General features: G+C 37.1%; 1 protein-coding gene across 8 annotated transcripts in view; it reads left to right on the plus strand.

Moving 5' to 3' along the window:
* The first annotated feature begins 184 nt into the window (after positions 1-184).
* Positions 185-19812, plus strand: part of LOC306860307 (formin-like protein 3) — a 41106-nt gene continuing 21478 nt past the window's right edge. For 4 of the 8 annotated variants that reach the window (XM_079401937.1, XM_079401938.1, XM_079401939.1 and 1 more), the window contains exons 1-4: positions 185-775; positions 16571-16654; positions 17778-17858; positions 18683-18759. In XM_079401937.1, coding sequence (XP_079258063.1) covers positions 662-775; positions 16571-16654; positions 17778-17858; positions 18683-18759 — 356 coding nt within the window. In that variant the 5' untranslated portion in view covers positions 185-661. The remainder of the gene's footprint in view (positions 776-16570; positions 16655-17777; positions 17859-18682; positions 18760-19812) is intronic. The other 4 variants (XM_079401934.1, XM_079401935.1, XM_079401936.1 and 1 more) reach the window with 3 other exon arrangements.

Raw genomic sequence — 19812 nt, forward strand, 5'->3', positions numbered from 1 at the left:
GTGATATTCTCTGTTTCGACAGAAAATAGTAGTAGGCTCAGCTAAAGCCAAACAGTCATGAATAAAGTCATTAAAATGCCACAGTGGATGCCTAATTAGTGATGCTGTAATGCCAGTTTCCTGCCAGCAGATGGCGACAGAGAGAGAATACCCCAGTCATTCAACTTTACCCTAGCGATGTGATGATGTTCAGTTTGTAGAGGGTGGGTTCAGTCGCATGTCGATGGCTTTCATTGTGGACGCAGCGAGTTAACAGATCGGGATCACCCACAATACATCAAAAACAAAAATCCACAGCATAAACAAGAGAAGAGAAACAGCAGAAAAAGAAGAAACGAGAGGACTGGCTGCTTGACATGGATTGTCCAGACATCTGCAATACAATACTTTTTAAGAGAACATCAGAGTGATACTTTTTTGTTCACTTAGATTATTTAAATCTAAGGCATTAGATATCTCATCATTAGGAATCGGTTCTGAAAAGAATCACTTTATATTTTTGAACTTTGTTTTGTTTTTAAACCAAACCAAACCAAGCAAAAGTGGAATGTGATCGCACGTATTATGTATATTGGATTTATAAAGAGCGCCGGGAGGCAAAGAGTGATTTAGACACAGAGCATCTGAATCCTGGATCTGGACGACATTATAAAAGTCAAATATGGGGAATATTGAGAGTGTGGACGGGCAATCTGAGATGAAGCATCATATCATGCCTTTGAAAGTTCCCATGCCTGACCCAACAGAGCTAGAGGAAAGATTTGCCATTGTTTTGGTGAGTATGCGGTCAAAATATATAGTAGTAGGAGGCTATATAGTGTATTTATGGTGTATAGTAACTCTTACTTACGTGTTTAAAATATTTACTTAATATCACGTTTGTTTTCACTTAGTAGCAGTAGTCTGTATTTACATGAAATGATAATTTTCATAGTTTCCTTCATTTAAAATAACTATTATTGTATTTGCTCCCGTGTTGCTAACGCTAGTGTTTAGCATCTCAAACTTCTCAGTGATCAACAGATAATCACATCGCGAAGGAACGTGTTGACATTTCTTTGATATGTTCCGTAAGTCAGAAGCTTTATGACTTTCTCTAATGTTTCGCGTGGTGGTGAAACGGGCACATAGGCACAACATTCACTTTACATCCCAAAAGTTTTGTTTGGTAAATTGACATACAGGCAAAGAGCGTAATTTAGTGAGGGGTGTAATGTAATTCATCTCCTCATAGTGCGCAGGATTTTCTGAATTCCCCCAAAACTCCTTCGAGCGAGAGAGGGTGAAATATCCGCCTCCTCCTCTCTCTCCATCCAGCGACTGGTGTGGGGTTTTCGCAGATATTTGTGTTGAACACAGGCTTTCACACTCATCTGTCACGCTTTCATTGTGAATCTGACATTATGAGGCAATCAGGCGTGTTTATGTAATACAGTAACTGAATCATTTGGAAACTCTGTCAAACAGTATTTTGTTTAGTCTGTTGATTTGCGTTTGCAAATCAATTTAATAACAGATTAATAGATAGCCAACTAGATTGATTTTATTCTTTATTAATGTACAAATAGACTCTGCTGTGAGGTTTATAATGTAGGCCCATATATTAAAACTGTAATGAGGGGATTGCTAGTCAGTGATAAGGTGTTCTGGGTGGTTACTAGGACATTCTCATATAGAATTTATTTAGAATTTTTTATTTATTTAGATTTATTGATCAAAGAGTTGTAGTTTAACAACAAAGTAACTTAATTTTCTCCATACTGGACCAATGATGGAAAGACTGACCATCCCAGGGTGGGTTCGAGGTCAGTTTTAGAGCCTTGCCGGCAGTCTTCTTTAACTTCAGCCAGATTTCCTCTCACTGCTTTTACTTTGTGGGAAAGCATAATATTTTGAGTCACATTTGTGTTTCAGTGTGGTTATCGGACGACAGCATGTGGTGGGCTCTGTCTGTCCCGCTCGACAGATAAAGGAACATCAAAGTGAGTGTCTGGTAGAGAGCTCTCCACTCAGGAAAAGAGGCCTACGACTTCACGCTATGGTACTGATTAGAGTCACGCAGGTTGAAAGTGTTTCCTCAGTCAGAGGTATCAATGCAGCCTGAACAAAAACAATTTTCCCCAGCAGTCATTTATTGAAAAAAAAAAAAGGATGTTCTGACAGTCACAGCCTCTCTTTTACATGCATTTATAACTTTCCTGACAGCATACATCATGCAATCAGTGACGCAAGTCTCCTTCCCTCATTTCCGCCTTTGATTTCCTGTGTGCTACTGCTTGTGGTGCACATTTAGCTCAGTGTGAGGTTGTGTCTGCTCGTACCATCTCTTCTCCCTCAGACACACGCTCTCAGACGGGTAGCGCATAATGATGTCATAGGTGTAGGCTGTGCCAGCGCTGTAATAACCGTGCAATGATGGCTTTAACAGAAGCTTAGCACACAGGAGGGTGGGCTGTGCGTGGAGATGGATCAGGGGACGAGACCCCTGGGTTACATCAGATAACTTCATGCAGCCTGCTAATAAAACGCTCGGTTCGGGCCTAACCGAGCGCATGTGCCTCATGCATCGTTTTGCTCTTTTTCCTTTGTCTGGCTGATTCTGACTCCGCTTCTTCTCAGCGCTCTGTGGCTGGAAACAGCTGCCTGACATTTTTCCCTCGTTTGCAAAAGGAAATTGCATTCTGGAGCTGGCTGCGGCCAGTTTCTCCAATGGTGCCTGGAGAGTTTGGCTACTGGCTTTCTTGATGTTCTCAATCTAGACTATTGCTTTGGTCACGCAGCCTTCAGATTGAAGATTATGATTTTCTTTATTCAAAGTAGCTACAAAGTAGCATCATGACTGAATATGTTTTATATATCAGATTTCAGGAAGATTTAAAGGATAGTTTACCAGAAAAATGAAAATTCTGTCATCAATTACACACTTCAGGGAAAGCAAATGATGACAGAATTTTCTTTTTTTTGGATGAAAAAAAGGATGGATGATCTCTTTAAAACGATTTTGGATGATCTCTTTAAAATGTTTTTTTTTTTTTTTTTTGGAACCTTACAAAGTGGGTGTGTTAAAGTCAACACGAACGCTGTTTCCTTTCTTAATCCGTTCCTGGTCTTTTTGTGCATGATTCATCGACACATGTTTTAACACATAAAAATGTTTTTGTGCATAATTTTCATTGAAATGTTGGCTCCACCTCTTTTTGGCTGACATCAGCACTTCTCCTCCAACCACCTGTCTCCATTCTGGCTTTTAACGATCCAATCAATTTGCAAATCTTGGCCAATATAATTTTTTTTCGTTAAATGTTTTAACTTTAACCTAAAATACATCAGTCAATCATGAAATACATCTTATTTATATTTTCAGTTTTAATTTTCATTTTAGTTTAAGTTTTAGTAATTTTGTTATTTGCTTTAGTCGTCAGTTTCAGTTTTAATAATTTTAGTACTTTTCAGTTACTTGCAAAGTCAACATTTCAAAATATATTTTTAACTATTTAAGTAAAAATTCTTCATTAAGAAATGTTTTATTTTTTATATTTATTTTTATAATTATATTACTTATTTCACAAGTTAGTTGTGAAGCTTTTTTTTCTTTTACCGACTTAAGTGATGTAAACATGCAAGAGGAACAGCGTAAACCTGAAATTTCCCACTAAATCTGACCTGACATCTCAAAAAATGAATTATTATTTGTAGGCGTACTCCTCTATAATGGATTTTTGCCCATTTTAACCTCGGTAGTGCAGCTTTAAACAATGTAGGTGGAACCCTAAATCCATATGGAATATTCTATGGTAATGGAACACTTACGCCTCACTCTGTGTCAGAAACTGAAGTTGGGGTCTGGCTTCCTGGCTAAACTTCTCCATATGGGCCTTTGTTTTGTTAAAGAGACAGGAGGTGTAATTTTTAATTTTTTTTTCCAGAGGTGCAGCGATGGAGCGGGAGTAGATGTGTGTTTGATATCCTCTTTCAAAGTGCTCCCGCTCGACTGCACCGCAGCGGATTCCTGCGGTCTGCTCTCGGTTAAAGCCACGGGAGAACTTTAGAGAGGGAAAATTCCCTTTGAACTGGCTGTCTGCCACTATGCTCCGTTGTAATGACTTTACCAACACTTTTAGCAGAATGTCGTACTGTAGGACTGTTTCAAAGGTCACTGGGCTTATTTCCTTGTTTATCTACTTTGAAGTATAGACACCAAAAGAGATTTGCAGTCTTGGATATCGTAGTAAGCTGCTTTTTGCGATTCTAAGAGCTTTATGGTGTGCATGAGTGTTTAAGTGCGAGCTTTGCCACACAGGCAGAGGCAACACTGTGGCCTTCCAGCCCCGTTTCTTGTCAGTGTGACCCCTGACACTGCGCTGTCTGTCATGTCACAGTATTTGATAGATGTCACTCAAGTGGAACTAATGGAGTCAAGCTGTGGCCCCTGTTTATGGGACATTAAACCTAAATCATTTTCATTAGTTTGGCCCGTGCTTCGTTTATCTGCTCTGTGTGTCTGGTCAGCCTGCTTTCGGGCCCGAGCACTTTTAAAAAGCCTGCAGGTGGGGAGGAATCGGCCATTGTTTGTTTGTTGAGCCTCAGATTCATGCTGTGAGAGTGTACATCTGTCTCTCCAATGGCCCCATCACAATGTTCGAGATGGGATGTCTGAGGCTCCTCTCTGTAGGCATCCTTGTCCTACACAAAAACACACAGACTCTTATGCATGCGTGCAGACTCGCATGCATTCAAGTCTGACAGGTTTTTGTGATGTGAGGTGAATTTATCAGGTGTAAACTTATACTTTATAGTTGCTCATTGGGTATTTGTTGATATTTAAATTTCTTACACAGAATTGCAGAGGTTAGATATCACAAACAGGTAAATATCAGCACAGAAAATGCAGGAAAAGTCTGGGTCTGGTCAGTAAAATCGTACAAATATGAAAAGCTTTTGCCAGTGTTTTTGTTTTATTAATTTATACTTTTTATACTTTTTGTCATATTTTTCAGTTAAACTATCTAAATATCTTGGAATCAAGATAAAAATACTTAGATGTTTTCATCTTTAAAGTGTTAACAATTAAAAAACAGTTTGCCAGTGCAGTAAGACAAAAAAAAATGGTTTAAGGATTTTTAGGATTTTTTACTTGACAAATGTCACAAACGTCAATTTAAATGTAATTTTTGTAATAGCTGCCATATGTTATTTGCAATATGTTGAACAATATATGCAAATTACATTTGCAAGGTTTATATTTGGCCATAGGTGTGTGTCTGTGTGTGTGGGTCAGGCTGCTCTCTTGCAGCTGTGTTGAGGGTCCATTCTGAGCAGTGCACAATGGAGGCTCTGTGAGTGTGTGTTGTTTTAGAGCGAGGGCCTCTCCCCCCTGAGCCCTTTGTGCCCATTTCTTTTACTATAGAGCTCGCAGGAACTGCTGCAAAGGTTCATACTTGCAGATAAATGCCATTTTAGCACACCTCTGAAAATAAATGTTTCGTTTTCATCAATATCACGCCACTCGTGATAATGAAACGTATGTAAACCAGAACATCCTCTTTCTGGGCTCCTTTTCTTAGGCTCACATTCAGAAAACGTGTACTCCCATTGTTCCATGTATTTTAAGTTTGGCAGGACTGAGTGGGTGAACTCACCATTATCATTATCTCAGGGTGAATTTACTCACCACACCATCATGACACGGGCGGTGGCCCTGGTGGCCTCCTTAGCTAGACATTGTGTTTAACTTCAGGATTCTGCAAAGCAAGTTTCACTATTCCATACTGGCAACATATGGAGCCCCTATGGCTTTTTCATGGATAGACCCCCTACTGCTGCATGTTAAGTAATGTGACACAACATATAGGTGCTTTTTCTTTGAGATTATTAATGCACTGCAAATATGAATATGAATTTTGTAAAAATACTTAAAATGAGATCAATTTACTTGAGAAGCAAAATTGCACAAGGATGCATTGATTTAATTCAGTGCTGCCAAACGATTAATCGCATCCAAAATAAAAGTTTTTGTTTAATATGTGTGTGTACTGTGTATATTTATTATGTATAAAGACACACGGATGAAATGGTTGGAGTTCTGTTAACACTAGAATATCGCACACCTCTCAGCCAATCATATTGAAGGACCAGAAATAACTGTTTTATAATATATACACACACACACACATATAGAGCCGATGTCGTAAGTTTAATTTGCTAACATATGTTGTACAAGAGTGTGTGCAGTTGTAAATGTTTGGATGTCAAAATGAAGCTGTCTCCTGTGCTCTCATTCCTGTTGTCCTCTGTATATCCGCTATGACCCTGTTCCTTTCCATCTCCTGTGTGGCCGACCGAAGACACAAACAGGACATCCTCTTTTTAAGTGTCAGCCAAAACATCTGAATCACTATAAATTATATTTGTATCATGTTTATATTTATACCACCATACATGCTCAGTTCTGGCTTCATGACTCTACTGATTCACATGGTTAGAATTAATCCTGCTCATATTTAATAACTGAAATGTGTTTGATGATGACACAATTTGAGAGCATTTAAGTACTTAATGTGCCACAGATCCTGTGACAGAAAGTAGAAAGGGAATCTGCGATGTCCCATCTGGAAGCCTCATCATGGTCTTCAGTAGTTCCTGAAATCACGCCTCATGACAGTTAACACTTCTAAGTAACCACATCATTGAAGACAGTAATTCATAAATGAGAATTCACTTTCATACAGAATGCTTAACTAAAACTGGAAGTGGACATTTTTCACAACAGTTTTGTGGTTATAAGATAAGAACTTTTCTATTTTATAGTTTTTAGTTGCTATGTTTTTGTGTCTTTGACCTGACTATGATTTGTGATGGACATCATGATGAGTTGCTCAGAGCCCCAGTGAATCTCTTGGTGGAGAAGAGCATAGTGCACTAGTATGTGGGAGGCACACCACAGCTGTAGACCATCGAGGTGTTAATGGCCTCATCAATGTGATGTTATGGGACTTTAAAGTGTCTGTGTTTACCAGGTAACCCTCTGTGTTGTTGAGAAATTTGAGTGGGAAGTTTCATATACAAAGCGTTTTCAGTTTTCTCAATTCTGAAGAGCTGAAGATGCATTGTTAGTTTTACTTTCAGTGAGCAAGTTCATTCTCTTCACAGCTGATTACAATGGCGTGTCCATGGGCATTTAAACAGGCAACAGAATCTGCAGTGAAATTTGATGACATGGTCATTAGATATCATCATTTTAAAATGATTTTAATTTAAGTTTTACATTTAAAAAAAATATATTTGATTATATGTATTTTTATTTCATATTATCATTAGCCTATTCTTATTGTATTATATATTTCATCATACATTATTTATTTATTTTAGTTTTATTTATTATTATGATTTTATGTATTATATTTTGCCTAGATCCTGAATGGTTTGGAATGGGGATATTTGTGTTTCTTATGTAAACATCTGGTGGGGGATCGTGTGGCAGTTCACTAGTACCTCGACCTCAGTCTCTTTCTGTGTTGTGGTGGATGGGACATTTGTGTTTTGTGGATTTGCTTTGTTGTGATTGCCTGGTTCAGGTTACTGGTTAGGTTTGGGAGATTAGGTGTCAGCGCAATGAATGGAGGACAGCATTTTCTCACAGTCCATTTTGTCTTGCTCATTGCCAGGAGAGTTGCCTGAGAACAGCCCTGACCTCCTGTAGATCTCCACTTTCGTTCCCAGCGATCTTTTGGTTAGAGTAAACTGTTACTTTTAAACTAAATTTAAAGTTGGAAATCCCCCTGGACTTGTGACACCTTTTGCGGCTGAGGTTCCTGTGCTTCTTTCTTGTATTGTACACCGTTTCAAGGAATAAGAGGAACAGTAGCTTCGAGAGTTTGTGTTGATGTGTTTTTGTAAGACACAGAAATTCACCCATAAACCCAATGCTTTGTCATTTACATGTGATTGTGATGTCATTTTCTTCTGATTCTGTTAGTCATTCTTCTAGGTTTGTCATAGGGCCTTGGTTTTTTAACCAGGTGGTCCATGAGGGGGTCCATAGATAAATATATACAAAACATAAGATTTTTTTTTTTTATCTGTATTATATTATATTATAAAATTAATATCTAAATATGGTTCAGTTATGATCTGTTCAATATTATAGAAGGTTATTATATTATAGAAAGATTAAAGGTGCCATAGAATGCATTGATACAGTATTTTAAATTGTTCTCTGATATTTACATAGAAGGTATGTGGCTTAGGTAAGGGCAAACATTCTCCAGAAATGGTTTTTCATGTCCATTTGCAACTGTAGGATTTCTCACTAGAATGAAATGGTCTGTTATTACCTTTTTTGGAAGGGTCATGAATAATAATGTTGAGCTCTGCTCTGATTGGCTTTTTCACAGTGCGGCTCATTTCAGTTGCTCACAGGAAGAAAACACAGGGAAAATATATATTTCCATACTTTGTTGCACAGTTATATAGTTGGGTAATTATACTGTAAATAAAATGCGTTCATCAGGGAGCCTCTATTAATATGCTGGGCATTGAAACTGCTTTCAAATGCCCGAGCGCTTTTTAGTTTCACTTTCACTTTCGAGATTCACGATCGCACGTACTCTGTTTATACTATGGAGCGGCAGTACTTACCACACATTTTACAAGATCAGATGCTAGTCAGTGGTGCTCAGGATCTGTAAATCATTCGCCATCATCCTCAGTCATCTCTAATGTAACAGGCCACTGCTAGCAAGGAGCTAACCATGTCCCTTTAGTGGCTCGCATTATTTATTAGAACGCGTTATTTGCTTTCTGTGCCTTTCTGAATACAGACACCAACCCATCCCTGCACTTCACATCCACCTGGACTGCCTGGAACATAACATTTATTTCCATGATCTGCCATTTTCGCTGTTGTCCTCGGACTCCTCGCTTGTTTCTTCACAATATCTGCAGAACTTCTGATGATTCGGCTGTGCAGGTTCGGCTGGCCTAGAATATGGGCGGGCATATGCAAATGTTGGGGGGCGTAACTATTAGTGATGGTGACTGTAACATCACAGTCGGTGTTAAGTTCTGATTCGCCTATTTTTCAGTGGTCTTTTGCATTCACGGGATTTACATAACAAGGAGGAAACAATGGTGTTTGAGGCAAAGAGTATAGTTTGAGTCACGGTATGTCATTTCCATGTACAGAACTGTTATTATTCAACTATGCCAAGGTAAACACAGTTTTCCATTTTATGGCACCTTTAATGCTAATCAAATTAATAAATTTTCTTCAAATGTCCTGCAAGGGGGTCTATAGGCAGATAAATAAAATATATGATTTTATTTAAAAAATATATAAAAAAAAACATTTTTGTTTTATATTGTATTATATTTAGTGCTGTCAAACAATTAATCATGATTAATCGCATCCAAAATAAAAGTTTTTGTTTACATAATATATAAAATGTCTATATTTTAAATATATTTATTTATAATATAAATTATATGAATATAAATATAGACATGTAAATACATGTAAATATTTTCAAAATATATACTGTATGTGTGTGTATTTAAATTATTTTAAAATGTATATCTAAATGGGTTACAGTAATGATCTGTTAAGTATCATAGAATTATGTTTGTTATTGTCATTATTAAGTGAGAAAATCTTATTTTTTATTGGGGGTCCCTGGGTGGGTAAAGACTATACAGGTTTTGGTCACATCCTTGGGGGTGGAAAGAGTGTCATGACTTATTTAATTGGTTCTTCAGAGGTTTACATTGAGCCCTATCCAGATGACTTTGGCCTGTGCAGCAGAAACGGGTCTCACTCAGTAGGGTTCGGTTTTCAGATTTCTTGTACAGAAGATATTGTTGAGAAAAAGTGTGAGTAATTTATTGTCTTGACCAGTCTTCATGTTATATTCAAATTCCTTGCGTTTAATGCTGGGAAGCAGGGCTATTTTTAGCAAGGAATAAATGGTTGGAAAGTTTTAACATTTTATTGTTTTAATATTGACTGTACAGGGTTCAACACACTTTTCCCCAAAAATATTTGGAAGACTGAGAGGAAAAAAGCTTCAGCAGGCCAGTGTGACGTTCAGTAAGAGCTATTGTTTCCCATTCACATTCAAACTCACAGTCCACTATATCTGGCTGGGTTCGTGTGCATTCCTCAGGTCCTACGTTGACGCTCGGCACCTGGGGACCTATTAGGTAGAGCTCAGTAGCTGAAAGGGGGAGACGGTCAGATGGGGAGACGGTGTGTGTGTCTGGCGCTCCACTCCGGTCTAGTCGACTATGCTGACATATGCTAGATCCATTGAAAGGGTACGAGATCCCAGACTTCCCCCTTATTCTTCCTGTACTACAGTAGGCTGCCGTTTAAACTCATAAAATGGAGTCAGGGTGTAAACTCTACCTGTTGACTTTGTAGTCAAAGAGTCGTTTAGATCAGTTTGTAAACCACTCTAATTGGCTTTAGGGTTTAAATTACATTAAGCTTGTAGGTTTAAGTGGGCTTTAGAGGAGTTTATGTTGGATGTCTCCCAGAGTCTAGTCGCAGGCATGGGAGCAGACGCTCAGAGCTGTGCATGGGCGAAAAGCATATTTGCATTGTTTGTGTTTATAAATGCAGCTAAGAATTTTTGCTCACATGAACTCCCACTGCCCTCAGAGCGGATGGAGAACCAGCCAAATAAGGCTGTAAAAGTGTGTGGCCCTCTTTAAACATGCCATAGCTGTCCCCTGGTGAAGACTAATATTTGACCATCAGTATGGGGAAGAAGAGGCTTTTTGATGCTGCGTTGTGATATTTGCCCATCAGCAGTGTCTTTTGTCTGTTTCGTAAAGTCGACATGAAATAAAAATTACTGTTTACTGTATTAAAGGGTTACTCCACCCCAAAATGAAAATTGTGTCATTAATCACTTGTACCCCCATGTTGTTCCAAAACCGTAAAAGCTTCGTCCGTCTTCGGAACACAATTTAAAATATTTTGGATGAAAACCGGGAGGCTTGTGACTGTCCCATTAACTGCCAAGTAATACCACTGTCAAGGTCCAGAAAAGTATCAAAGACATTGTCAAAATAGTCCATGTGCCATCAGTGGTTCAATCTGACTGTTATGAAGTGACGAGACTGCTTTTTATGCTTAAATATATAAATGATTAAATATATAATATTGTTTTCACTCTGAAAAAGTACATATTTCCATCATATTATAGATATAAAAATGGCACAAATTTCATGTTGACTGAAGAGTTTATATTGGTATTTCTGGCTGTGTAACAAGTCATAAACTGGAGACCACATTTCCACATGAGAAAGCACAAATTGGGTTGCTTTTCTTTTGCTTTTCTCTGTATGTTGTCTTCCTGTCTGACCTGTGCTCTCCGTCACGTGTGATGTTTTGTGAGGAGGGCTGTGCGTGACTGGGGTCTGTTCTCTCTCTGTCTCTTGAGCTCTTCACTTGTCTTCATTCTCTGCAATCTGATACCCGACAACAAATCAAGCTACTGTTCTCTTAAGACACATATTTCTCTCCACTTTTGCCTGTCCCGCTCCCTCTTCAGCCAAACATCCCAATTTCTATAGGTAATTTTCCCAACTCTCCCTGTAATTTGTAGCACAGTTTTTGCTCACTTTCATTGTAATTCACGTGGTTCATCTCGTTATGTGTATTACAATTTCCCACGCTTCTGTTCCTCTTTTTATTAATTCATTTAGTCTTAGAAAATAGTTTTTCCAGACTTGTCATACATGCAAAAATACATGTTCCCAGAAACTACAATACACTACATTTGAGTCATTTTTTACTCTTGTATTAAATAGTAAATGTTCCTCAGTTCTTCAGTTTTTGGGTGGCTGTAGTCAACAATAGCCACAGTCTATTGTTCAACATAATCATTTACAAAACAGCTCAACATGCCAGAAAAAGGGAATGGTTCTTTGTTGTGACTGCACAGTCACCCTTTCACAAACTATAGTGGGATCACACAGAAGCTCTTTTTGTTTCTGTGGTGGGTAGCGTCACTCTTAATTTGGAAGTAAAGAGCTTTCGGGAGTTGATTTTTTATGTTTTATTTTCAGACATTGAAAAATGAAAGTATTTTCATCTCAGATGTAAGATGTGGGCCTCTTTTTAAAGTTGTCATGCCAGCAAAACAAGACTGGGCTTTTGTGGTAAAGGCCTAATGAGATTTGCAAAATTAGATTAGGAATCGGCAGTTAGCTAGTAGCCAGCAAGGTTTTTTGGAGAAGGTAGAACATCTGCTTTATTTTGTGTTGTTTTTGTTGTATTGCATTCATATTTTTGGACATGACCACCTTTTTATATTGTATAATGTTTGCAGACCTTTCATACTGAATGTGTGGGACTTTTTATGCCAAAATGAGATGTTCCTCCTTTCCAGGAATAGACAAAGTGCTTTGATCCCATTGGACTGTGTGCCATCTTAGTGGTTAGGAATGAATTCAGTGTTTTGTTATTTCAGACTGCTGTTTTTAGTGTGGCCTGGAGTGGACAGGCTAGTTTTGGACACCATAAATATCAAAATCTTCATAGTGTTTTCTTTGATTGTACTTCAGAGGGTTTTCGCATTGATGGTTTCCCCTTTGATTCAAAGACGTTTTTTTGTACTTTTTGTAATCAAGTTTCAGTTGATTGTGGTGGTGTTGGTTTAGCTAATAATATCTGAGCAGGAAACTCTTGGGCCCTAAGAAAAAACCCCAGGGTAAATACTGCACATCTGATTTAGAAAAGGAAATCTTAAACTTATTTGCTTAGACACTCATTTCTGAAACAGAAAACAAAGAAGCCTAAATCTCAGAGAGCTACTGTAGAGCAGATAAAGACTAATCTGAGCTCTTTGCAGCCACTGTTATCAGTGATGTGGCACCAGATCCTGGACCATCATGTGAAAGGAGGACTGGAACCTCACTGTGCTCTAAGTGCCCTAATTACATATCAGACCAACAAATGGTCACTAGGCAGTCCCGGCAACAGACATATGGCTAGATGCAACCTCTGACTCCTTTTGAAGCTTCCCAGATGACAGTTTTATTGCTCACAGTTAGCTCAGGAAACTAAAGCTCTTTAAGTATTAACTTAATGCCAGATGTTTCTCCTAAAATTGCTTATGAGATATAAAAATATACAAATTAGGCCAGTGTTGACATACAGTATAGGGGTTGACTGATATGTGTTTTTCAGGGCCAATGCCAATACCGATTATTACAGATCAAAATAACCGATATTTTGAACCAATATATTTGTCTGGGTTAAAAATTTAAATTAATGTCAAAATTAAGAATAACAAGGGCTCTGACAAAAAAATTCTGTAAATGATTTTAAATGATTTTATTGCCAAATCGGTTTTAAAACCGACCGATACTGATAACCATAAAAATGTTAATATCGGCACCAATAATCGGCCAAGCCGATAATCGGTTGACCCTTAATACAGTAGAATAGTGCTCTGAAATTAATGTGGACAGCAAAGTCCATATTTGAAAATTGATAAGAAATGTTTGGATTCATATTGAAATCGGACTTTAAATTCCAAACGTTGGTTTACTAGCAAATATGGGAGTTTGTTGAGATGTCTTCTTTAATATTATGCATATTTCTCAGAAGACAATCTGACAATCTAATTGCTATCTAGAAGAAAAAAATAATAATGAGATTATATTTCTTTTAGATGGGATTTGCTGTTGACATAAAAATACAGTATAGCTGATATTTCCTCAGAGACTGAGGCTTCGATAGTGGCTCAGAATGGATGATGGCATTTTTGTAGACATTACGCTCCTTTCTTCCTCAAAAACAATGGATGAGGTTTGTTGAGTGAAATGTTCAGAAGCAGTGAGCTCATCACAAAGAGCTGCCGTTTACGTCATTTATTAAATGCTGCATGCTAACAAGTGTAGGAGGCACCCATTCCATCCTTGACATTTGAGTTGTAGAGAGTATAGAGAGAGAAAGAGAGAACTTCAGCTGTTGACCAACACAAAATCTATAAACTCAGTCACAGAGCAGGGAATGGAGGGAAAATAGGGTGATAGAAAAGATGAACTAGGATAATTTATTGCCAAATGCATTACTGTTATAAACATGACACATTCCTTCTGAAACTGTGGACATCTGGAATGTACAATGTCGGTCACAACTAGGGGGAAAAAAAAACATGGGAAGGGGGATTGTGGGAGGGAATGGTAATGCTTGAGATCTTCACAGACAGAGCCAAATAACATTCTCCAGGGCCTCTTTTTACACATCGTCATTTCTGCTTAAAAGTTGTTAGCTTTTCAGACATTACAAACCCTAGTCATCATAATTGGGATGTCTTCCAGTCGAATGTGGTTTCAAACAAAACAAATTTACTACATGGTCAGTTGAGTCTGTCTGCTGTTGTATTAAATGCTGAACTGTCTGGATTATAAACTCAAAATTTTGTTATACATCAGTACTTCCTGCTATTTGCTAAAGGTAAATCTAAAGCTCCATCGCAAACTAGCAAGCTGTGGACGTTTATTCTGAATGAACTCTTCTAAGCTTTAATTAGTCTAGTTTAGACTTTTGTCTATGACGAGATAAAAAAGACTTTTACTAATGACGTTTTTGTTCAAAACTTTGCCTCATTGCCATCTGGACTTTTGAGTGAAACAATTGTTTTGCGAAGGAATTGGTTTATTTGATTCAAAGTTTAGAAAACATAATTCACTTATGACCTGATTCTTTTATTTCAGTTTGAATTAGTCTGATGAATCCTTCACTGAATGCTGCAAAACTAAGAAAAATTGCAGTGATACATACTGCATTCACCAGCCTTTCCCAGACATGTCACTGAATATGATTCATTTTTGACTTGTGGAAAGACTTAATCACTTTGCAGTGGAAATAAAACGCATTCTTTCAACACATACAGTATTCACTTTCCACATATCATGGAGTTAATATCACTGGAAAAATGTTTTGTTTATAATGACGTGGTCATGTAATTTCACTGAATTGATATGATGCCTTGGCAGTAGGCTGTGAAGCTGTTGACTTTTGGGGTGGATGGTCACTCTAGCGTGGAGTGCAAAGACATGGGTGATAGACAGATGCTCGGGTGGGTGTTGATATGGGTGTGAATGGTATCTTTAGAACAAACACCTCTTCCATCTTCAAAGGGAAACCCACTGAGAGGTCTGTGCCATATTGGGGGAATCTGCTGCTCTCTATCTGGAATCATAGAGTCTCAAGTTAATAAAGAGAGATACAGTGTTTGATACAGCTCACACCCCACACCTGACTCAGTGTGTGTTCCACTATTAAAGAGATTTAGAAGATAAATCACACACCTACCTGTTTGTAGTGCAAACATGACCTGGTATCAGAGAGTAGTCTTGTTACAATGCAGTGCCCTGTCTATTAGAAGAAGTGGCAGGAAGAACAATGGTTTATATATCATTTGAACAATAGCATTGTTATCATCATCTCACTAGTTTATATGGGAATCATGAGAATAAATGTCTCAGTTTTACACTACAGTTTAAAAGTTTGGGTTCAGTAAGATTTTTTTTATTTGATTTGAAGAAATTAATGTTTATTCATTAAAGTGATAATAAAGACAATTATAATTCGCCAAAATATTTTAATTTCTATTAAAAACTGTTCTGTTGAACTTTCTATTCATTAAACAATCCTGAAATTTTTTTTTCACTGTTTCCACAAAAATATTAAGCAGGACATCTGATCATGTGACTCTGACGTCTGGAGTAATGGCTCCTGAAAATTCAGCTTTTCCATCACAGGAATAAATAGCATTTTAAAATATATATTAAAACTAAACATGTATTTTAAATTGTAATAATATTTAAAATTTTACTGTATTAAAAGAATTTCTGAACAAACTATTGAACAACAGTATTTATGAGGATAAAAGTCTGTTTTTGTGGTGCTTGTCCAGGATATTTAATAGCTCAAGTTAACAAACTTCAGGTGACAGAGTTACATTTAGATGTCTGTGCCATTTAATCAATTGTGTTATTATTTACGAAAGTTGCTAGAAACATGCTGACTGTGCAAGTAAGATTCTCTCGCACATTGTGTGCTGTGGAGTTTAGGTGGAAGTGTCTGTGTTTCGTAATTGTGTATTTCCATCAACTTTAACACATAAGTCATACTTCAACTAATGCAGTTTGCTTTCTAGCAACACCCCAGTAAACAAATACAGACTGCAAACCACTCAGAACACCTTAGCAACTGCCTAGCACAGCAACACACCAGCAATCACCCACAATTGTGGCTGTGAGTTTTGCAAAGGCAGTTTCCTTCAGAAAATATAAAAATATAGTTTGAAATGTAGAATTTAATAAAAAGATTTGCTTGATGACTGAAGAGAAATATGATTTCAAACAGGAAATAAGAAGTCAGTACAGGACGTGAGGTCATAGGCAACAGGGTTTCTCGTGTCAGACAAGAAACCGCTGTGACCCAAAGAAAACGAGCACAAACGTCTCTGCAAGGTCGTTGCCATGGATACATGGAGGAATACATGACTTCCTGTTTGTTCTTATGCGAAAGCACTCTCTTGTTTTTCAGAACTCTATGAACCTGCCCCCAGATAAAGCACGTCTCCTCCGGCAGTATGATAATGAGAAGAAGTGGGACCTCATCTGTGACCAGGTGCAGCCTCCACAATCACCCACTATGTCACACTCTTGCCTCTGTTAGGCAGTCCAGAAGAATGGTGTTGTTGATATTTAAAAAAATATATTATTACAGTCATTATTATTAACAAGTTAAAGTGATAGTTTACCCAAAAATGAAAATTCTGTCATTAATTACTCTTCCTTATGTTGTTCCAATCCCGTAACACCTTTGTTCATCTACAGAACACAAATTAAGATATTTTTGATGAAATCCGAGAGCTTTCTGACCCTGCATAGACAACAGAAATGTAGTAAGGACATCATTAAAATGGTCCATATGACATCAGTGGTTCAACCTTAATTCTATGAAGTTACAAGAATACTTTTTTGTGCAAAGAAAACAAAAATAATGACTTTATTCAACTATTATTTCTCTTCCATGTCAGTTTTTTACGCACTTATAAGAGAGTAGCACAATGCATTAAGTAATGACAAAATTTTGGGGTTAACTGTCGCTTTAAGAGGACGTTTTTGCTTGCCAGTTATTAAAACACAGTTTTGTCAGATTTTAATGATTTAACACACATACTTTACACAGACTTATCACACTTCTGTGGAGCTTTCTAGTAGTTGTATGGACCACTTTTTTGATAATTTTATAGTGATTTTATCCTCCGTCCCCATTCATTTTATTGCATTAAAATAGTGAGCTGTGCAGTCTTCAGAATTTCTCCTTCTGACTTCATACTTTCATACAGGTTTAGAATAATATGAGAGTGAGTAAATGATGACAGAATTTAATTTTTAGAGGAACTGTCCCTTTAAGTAAACTGACACATTAAATACAGGGTCTTGCTGAAAACATACATCAGTGCAGTAAATGATGTTAAGTGCTACATTTCGTGCATGTTTTGTAAAACTATTTATAAATGTCTAGTTGTGCATCTTGTCAAATCTGTGCTGCTGAAAAAGGGAAATTCATAGTTACAACAAAAAAATAGTTGAAGAATAATGTCCGTTTTTTTTTTTTAAACAAACAGTATGAAATGATTAAGAATATGTGTATGTGTTAGTTAAAACAGAACATTCATCTTTTGATGGAGATGTTTGATGGTTTTTGTCTGTGTATAACTGTCTCCCCCTCTTTTCTGTGTTAGGAGCGTTTCCAAGTGAAGAATCCTCCACATACATACATCCAGAAACTACGTGGATATTTAGACCCAAGAGTCACACGCAAGGTCAGCATCATTCGCAAGATTGTGTAACCAATGTCAGTTTCTCACCTGGTTGCATGTGAACATGACTTGCAGCAGTTAAAGAGGTTGTATTATTAGAAACAAAAAAATATTCACCAACTTCTCTAATTATGTTTATTTATGAATCCTTATTGTTTTGTATACAAAAATCTGAGTAGAACAATAATTATACCCCTGGAAAAAAATGTAAAAAATAAAAGTTCAAAAGTTTGCGGGCAGTAAGATTTTTTTATTCAGCAAGGATGCATTAAATTGATCAAAAGTGAAAGTAAAGACATTTATAATGTTACAAATTATTTCTATTTAATAAATAATTAGAAATATATGCTGTTATTTTGAACTTTCTATTTATCAAAGAATCCTAAAAAATAATCTCGCTTTCCTCAAAAATATTAAGCATTAAGCAAGTGTTCAACATTAGTAATAATATTTAGAAATGTTTCTGGAGCACCAAATCAGCAAAAAATAATTATTTCTGAAGGATCATGTGAGTAATGATGCTGAAAATTCAGCTTTGCATCACAGAAATAAATTACATTTTAAATTCTATTAAAAGTTATTTAAAATTTTAAAAGTTTTCTTTTGATCGGTGGTGTATATGCATAAAATAAAAAATGTTCAGGGTCAATTAATTTCCTATATGATCAATTGGTTTTCCTCTGTATGTCATTAGTATATTGGCCTCTTTTGTGCACTAAAAGTTTAACCAGAAGTGTTGTTTTACCCAGCACTAGTAAACTGTTCTGGTGAGGTTGCAGAGTTTTCTCCAAACATGCCGATAATCATCAGTTTGTTTCTGTGTGCAGAAATTCCGCAGGAGGGTCCAGGAATCCACCAAAGTCCTGCGGGAGCTGGAGATATCGCTGCGAACCAATCACATAGGGTGACTAATTTGTGTCTTCTTTTATTTAATCCTTCTTTTACATCTCTTCGTCTTCTGCTGATCTCTCCAAATACCTCTCCCAGTAACCACTGCAGTGAGGTTATGAGGCTCCTGTATACAGTGATGGGAACAATAGCACTGCTAGTGGTATGGACGGGAAGCTGTGGTATTGTTTGGCTTTCCCCTCTAAAGAATCACTCTTTCTTTGTTCTTCCTGTTGAAGAAAGCTAGATGTAGTGTTTGCTCGTGCACAAATCCCTGCTGTTGGGCTGTTCTGCCAGCTTCCCTCTGCTTATAATGCTGTCTGTAGACCTCGGCAGCGTCCAGATGGTTTTTATTCATCTCGTCCCTCACACACCACCCCCTTAGCAGCTTCAAGCAACTCAGGAAGCTGAGTTGTGTATGCTGGAGAGCCAGGAAGCCTGTAGCATCCAACAATGTAGTGTGTGAAAGGACACGTATACACACACACAAACAAAGGTTTATAACTCACATTGATGAACACAGACAAAAACACTGACACACAATTGTGTAACACAATGAAGCACTGACAACTGGGAACATTTTTTCACTCTTTATATTCCGTTTTCAAGGGCACACACACTTACTGAATACAAAAAACAATTTGTTGTGGAACTGTGAAACCATTTACACACATCCGTATTAGAGAATAGCATGCTTGTTACATGTATGGTACATTCTTACCAATCGGATGAACACACAAGCAATGAGGAGTAACTAATCATACTTTATGTGGTAAAGCTGCTGGCCACATGTTCAGGTCTTTTGAAAATTACGTAATGTGTTGTATTTTAATGTCACTTTGTATTGTGCATACAAATTTACAGTCGAGGGAAATTAAGTATTCAAATATGCTCATATATATAATTGAAAAAATGAAATTTTTTGGACCGTGTAAATGAACATCATTTCAAAATAATGCTTTGTATTTTGTTAGTTGTGAACTTATCTGTTTAGTTTTATTATATTATTTTATGCATTTTATTATTAATATTTAACATTTCATATTTCATATTTTAACATTTTATAACA

The sequence above is a fragment of the Barbus barbus genome (assembly GCF_936440315.1).
Source record: "Barbus barbus genome assembly, chromosome: 41".
Taxonomy (NCBI): domain Eukaryota; kingdom Metazoa; phylum Chordata; class Actinopteri; order Cypriniformes; family Cyprinidae; genus Barbus; species Barbus barbus.